General features: G+C 37.4%; 1 protein-coding gene across 1 annotated transcript in view; it reads left to right on the top strand.

The window, feature by feature from the left end:
- POC1B (POC1 centriolar protein B) overlaps positions 1-3,547 on the top strand; it is a 141,051-nt gene extending 137,504 nt beyond the window's left edge. The window contains exons 11-12 of the mRNA XM_004384192.2: positions 531-749; positions 3,206-3,547. Coding sequence (XP_004384249.1) covers positions 531-749; positions 3,206-3,310 — 324 coding nt within the window. The 3' untranslated portion in view covers positions 3,311-3,547. The remainder of the gene's footprint in view (positions 1-530; positions 750-3,205) is intronic.
- Positions 3,548-6,019: the final 2,472 nt, after the last annotated feature.

Below are 6,019 nucleotides of genomic sequence, written 5' to 3'. Positions count from 1 at the left end.
TTTTTTTTTTTTTTTTTCATTTTGTTTTTGGATTGTTTATTGTCATATGTTTGTTTTTATACTAACTATATTTAACCCTGGTAGTGTAGTGGTTAAGAGCTACAGCTGCTAACCAAAAGGTTGGCAGTTCGAATCCACCAGGCGCTCCTTGGAAACCCTATGGGAGCAGTTCTACTCTGTCCTATAGGGTTGCTATGAGTCAGAATTGACTCAATGGCAACGAGTTTGGTTTATTTTTTGGTTTTGGTACATTTAAAAAAAATTGTTAATGGTAGAATACCTGATCTCTTAGACAGATGTATGTAAAGTGTATTTCATTTTTTAAAAATCAAGGAAAATTTTAAATTTTCTCTATTCACTGTGAGCTTTTTTTTCCTTCTTATAATTGTAATTTCCACAGTTTGCTATATTGAGGATGGATGATTTAAATGTAAAGCTAGGCTTTTTAGAAAAGGAATACTGAAAACTTTTACATATGATTTTAAAGCTTGCAAAATATAATTCTTCATGTCTTTTCTATAATGTTAAAGACAACAGACACCTCTGGTAGAACTCCACCAGAAAAGAGTGAAGAGATCAGCAGATATTTCTTGAACCCTTCATTAGTGTCATCGGACTGTTCACCAGCAACCCTGAAAAAGAAAACAGAAGACATGAGCGACCTTCCCTACGAAAGCCAAAGAAGCATACCTCTGGCTGTGACTGATGCTTTAGAACATATTATGGAACAGCTCAATGTTTTGACACAGGTGGGCTGGCATGCTTTGTACTGTGTAGTAAGAAATACAAAACATCCCTGGTTACAGCAGGTTGCAGACCTAACAGAGTAGGGGAAATTTTTCCTTCTTAGCAAGGCAAGTTCAAGGTGGCAATCAATATGGCAAAACAAGCTCTGCTGCGCTGCTCTAGCAAGGTCTTGTGGAGGTAAGCCTAGAGTCAATGCATGCATATACACGTACACCTTGTGCTATCTCTTTGTCTTCCCAGGGCCAGAAGGGAGTAACATGGGCTGTGAACAGTGGTGGTACTTCATGCTAGAAATGTCTTTGGTTCTGGGCAGTCATGCTTTTCCCTGGGAATTTTTGATTCAGTGTGTTCAGAAGGTTAGGTCATTCTGAAGAGGTATTTAGGGCCTGAAGAAAAATGTCTACTTATTATGAAATATTGCCAATGCTGATAGTTCTTCACTCTGAAGATATTCTCATTGTCCAATATATAGCTTCCCTTATTTCAAAGCTTCTTAACTTCACTTCCTTTTTCTATTGTGAGAAGTAATCATTCAGTAGGTGTTGTAAATTCCAGAGGCTACACCTTCAGAATTCATGATGCTATCTGTGTTCTGGCAGTGATGATGGTTTTGCTTTCCCATTTTAGAATATTACCCAGTCCTCTGAGGCCAATTTACCTTTGCAAAGAAGGAATACAGTGGATCTTAACTAATATACCAAAGGTCTTCCTACTCTTGGCCACTGTAGATGTAATTTAAGGGAAGTGGTATATTGAAATTGATACACCAAAGGTTTCTTTTCCACCTCTGCTGATTCAGTGTGTCCTTTGAACAAGTCTCTTGTTGTTTTTCTTTAATGTGTAGAATGAGGATACTGATATTTGTCAGAGTGGACATTGTCACAAGTTATACAGAAAGAGAGGTTAAGAAGTGAACTAGAGAGATGTCAATTACTTGTTCAGAATGAAAACTTCAAGTCAAAATAGCTCTTGCATAGAAATACCTAACTCAATTCTCAACCCTGGCTGTGCATTTTAATCACCTGACAGTTAAGAAACTTACAGATGCCTAGTGTTCACCTCCAGAGGATCCATGTCCATTGGTCTGGGGTAAGATCCTGGCATCAGTTTCTTAAGTGCTCCAAATGATTCTATTTTTAACCAGCATTTAAAGTGCTAGTTAAGTGACTTTTTATTCTGGTGATTACTTCTCAAGGCCTTTGGAGTTAAGTGGCATGTAGGTGGATTTGGAGTCCTGACAGGTTGTGAGAAAGAGCCTTGTGAAAACTTGAGTCATCATAAGATGTGCTCACTGGAAATCATATTAAGCTTACCAAATTTCGTTTCTCAGTGTTGTGCTGGAGGTGACTGTATTTATCAGACATTTCCTTCCTTTAAAGGCAGTTTACCTCTCGGTTTCATGGTCAAATTCAGTTTTGGTTGGCTTGTTTCTTATATTGCCATGACTTCCTCACCTAAAATGTCATGTTTTAATGCTGGGTCCTCATCAAGGTCTCTCCCAAATGAATCTTTTCATTTCCTACTCTTCCACCTTCATGACCCCTTCAAAGGATGATAGGGAACCAAATCATCATCTTGAAACTTGGTGACTAAAATAACCAAGCATTTCCACTGAACTGTGTACCACTGGAAAACCAAATAGTAGATGAAGGAAATCTCTCTTATTTATACACTATCCCAACTAATAAATGAAAAAAAAAAAATTGTAGAATTAGAATATCATCATTTGTAATCCCCAAGAATTAATAGATCTAGGTATTGAGTAGTTACTAACATCACAAAAAGAAATGACCAAACATTATTAATGTGCATCCTAATGAACGAACGGATACATGACAACCTATTCTCTTACCAAGGGATCTAATCTGAATCTGATCAGGCTACTGGATCCAGCTGCCAGTTTACAGAAATTAAATGTTTTACATGCATTGTTTCATTCAATCTTCCTGATAACCCTATGAGGTGTTATTATCATCCTCTGGTTGAGGGAACTGGTGGCAATCATTATGATTTTTTCAAAGTAAACTAGTTATCCAGCTGTCTGGTCTACCATGGATGGGATTATGACATAATGACCAGTAATGGCATTTATGTAGCACCTGGGCCAGACATGTGGAATTTTGCCCTCCCCACTCTACCATGCAGCTTATGGCATCACTGAGAATGCCACATGTGGTCTCTACCCTGGCACTGATGCTTTAGAAGACTGGGCATAAGAGCTGTCTGCAGAGGCCTTTCTCTTCAAATGTATCCATTTTTTTCTTTTCCTCAAACTTCTTGGCAGTGCTTTGCCCTGTGGTAGTATCTGGGCACAGAAGCAGAGCAAGTTCTGGGGCTCATTTCTGAGCCAACCACTTGGCAGAAGGGTGGGTGTTCCAATTCTAAGAAGGATCTCCTATGCAGAGATTATCATGATTGGCACCACCCAATATTGATGATATTCTCTTCCCTTTTACAGACTGTTTCAATCTTGGAGCAGCGACTGACTTTGACAGAGGATAAGCTGAAAGACTGCCTTGAAAATCAGCAAAGGCTTTTCACTGTCTCCCAACAGAAAAGTTGAATAGAAAAGTATGAGCAGAAGCATAATTGCCCCATGTACATGTATTCAGGAAGGTAATACAGGATGCCTCATGGAACACAACTATGTGCTAATTATCATGGCATTTCTTAAAAGCATGAGCAACAGCAAAAGGCAAAAAGGTATATTTAAGGGCTAATTTAAACACACAAATCAATGTCAAGGACTAATTTAAAATATTACCATTTATAATTGCAGTAATAAAGTGATAAGCATTCATATGATTGTATTTTCCCCCATATTATTTAAAATGTTAGTTTTCATTTAGAGTCCAAATCTTGCCAGGAAACTTAACAAAAATCTCTGGATTTCATTGTTAAATCATTTCAGATTGACCATGTTCAGTCAATTTCTTAAAGTAATTAATGTATTTCTTTAGAACAACACCCCCTGGGTAAACGAATTCATTTACCTCTAAAACAGCATCCTGAGTTACTGATCAAATTCATTGTATTTCTTTCAATTGTAAAAAAATACATGTATTTATTATTTCTTACTAATGCATTTATTATTTCTTACTAATGCCTTGAAAAGGTGATCTAATAAAAATTCCAAACCCGCAGAATTTCCATAGCAAGAATACACTTGTTTTAATTAGAAACATCACATATGTGATGTAGGGCAATGGGTTTTTACTTAATTTATGGTGTACATTGTTTATTCTCTGGCCAACCTGAAGGAAAATGAAGAGTTAGAAACACATGAAGCACATGTATTTTTCTTTCTCAGGTGAATGCACCTGAATGATTTGGGTTGTATCCAAACCTGTGATCACAGCTCACAGAGATTATGTCAGTGTGATTTCAGTATTCTCAAAAGCCAGAATGACACAACTATGATATTTTAAAATATACACACATGTATGTACACATGCTTGAGAATTGTTACTGCGTAGGGTTATTTTGGCAGCTGAGTAATAAGCACTTAAAAAAAGTACCGTTTGCATCATTCCCTTTTTTGTTTTTTTTTTTAATGAATTGTGATTTGAAACAATGAAAATGAGCCAGGCATCCTAAAAGATCTTGGTTACAAATTAAGAATCTTGTTTTGTTTTATCTTAAACAAAATGAGAGATCATAGTGAAGAAAAACAGGCAAATTAATTTTAGCTTGCTTTTCTGTTAACCTATATTGAAAACAAAGAAAGTGGTAGAAACTAATCTACATTGATGGTGTCTGTAAGTGACTAGGGAAAATGCTATCTATGTTTTGGAAAAGAAGAAAAAGTGAAGTCCTATTTATGTGTGAGTCTGTCTTTAGAAAATTTTTTCACAGCAATTTCTATTGTATCTGTGAGGTGGGTTTTTTAAATCATATTGTGTGTTATGCCTTTTTATATCATACAAAATGTGAACTTTTAGACATTTTCAAGAGCTTACAAAGACTAAGTCACATTGTATTTTTATTACCTCGTCGAGAAGACTAAGAAATGTCATGCTGATTTTTTTACTCTTTTCTGTGCTTCAAACAATAAAGACTTTTTTACCTTCAAAAAAAGTTATTCCTTTTATTTTTTAAATGATTAAATCCTAGAAATATGTCATGGTTTGAATTATGTCCCCCCAAAAAATGTGTGTATCAGTTTGGCTGGGCCATGATTCCCAGAATTGTATGGTTGGTCTCCATTTTGTGATTGTAATTTTATGTTAAAGAGGATTAGGGTGGGATTGTAACACCGCCCTTAGCCAGGTCATATCCCTGATCCAGTGTAAAGGGAGTTTCCCTAGGGTGTGGCCTGCACCACCTTTTACCTTACAAGAGATAAAAGGAAAGGGAAGCAAGCAGAGAGTTGGGAACCCCATACCATCAAGAAAGCAGTGACGAGAGCAGAGCCCATCCTTTGGACTGGGGTCCCTGGGCCGAGAAGCTCCTAGTCTGGGGGAACACTGATGAGAAGTCCAAGAGAGAGAGAAAACCTTCCCCTGGAGCTGACACCCTGAATTTGAACTTTTAGCTACTTTACTGTAAGGAAATAAACTTCTCTTTGTTAAAACCATCCACTTGCGGTATTTCTGTTGGAACAGCACTAGGTGACTAAGACAAAATACTAACCTTTTTTTTTTAATTGTAGTTTAATGAAGGTTTACAGAACAAATAGTTTCCCATTAAACAGTACACACGTTGTTTTATGACAATGGTTAACAACCCCATGACATGTCAACACTGTCCCTTCTTGACCTTGGGTTCCCTATTACCAGCTTTCCTGTCCCCTCCTGGCTTCTAGTCCTTATCCCTGGACTGTTGTGCCTCATTAGTCTCGTTTTATGTTATAGAGCTGTCTGATCTTTGGATGAGGGGTGAACCTCGGGAGTGACTTCATTATTGAGCTAAAAGGGTCTCCAGGGGCCATACTCTCGGGGTTTCTCCAGTCTCTGTCAGGCCAGTAAGTCTGGTCATTTTTTGTGAGTTACAATTTTAATACTAAACTTCTTCAAGTTCACTCAACAATCTTTAACGTGCCTAAAGATCTCCTGGAGAACTTGTCAAAACAGTCTCCTGGCCCCCGTCCCCAGAGATTGATTCACCAAGAAGGAAGAGGGTCCAATTCACATTTCTAACAATCTCACTGGTGATGTTGCTGCTGCCGATACGAGGATCACACTTTCAGAACCACTTAACTAGCTTTAGCCACTTCTTACGTATGTTGCCACATATTTTTAGTCATCATTGACATTTATGAGTGATATAAAAA

Source organism: Trichechus manatus, unplaced genomic scaffold, assembly GCF_000243295.1.
Source record: "Trichechus manatus latirostris isolate Lorelei unplaced genomic scaffold, TriManLat1.0 scaffold00119, whole genome shotgun sequence".
NCBI lineage: Eukaryota > Metazoa > Chordata > Mammalia > Sirenia > Trichechidae > Trichechus > Trichechus manatus.
This window is presented reverse-complemented; position numbering and strand designations above follow the sequence as displayed.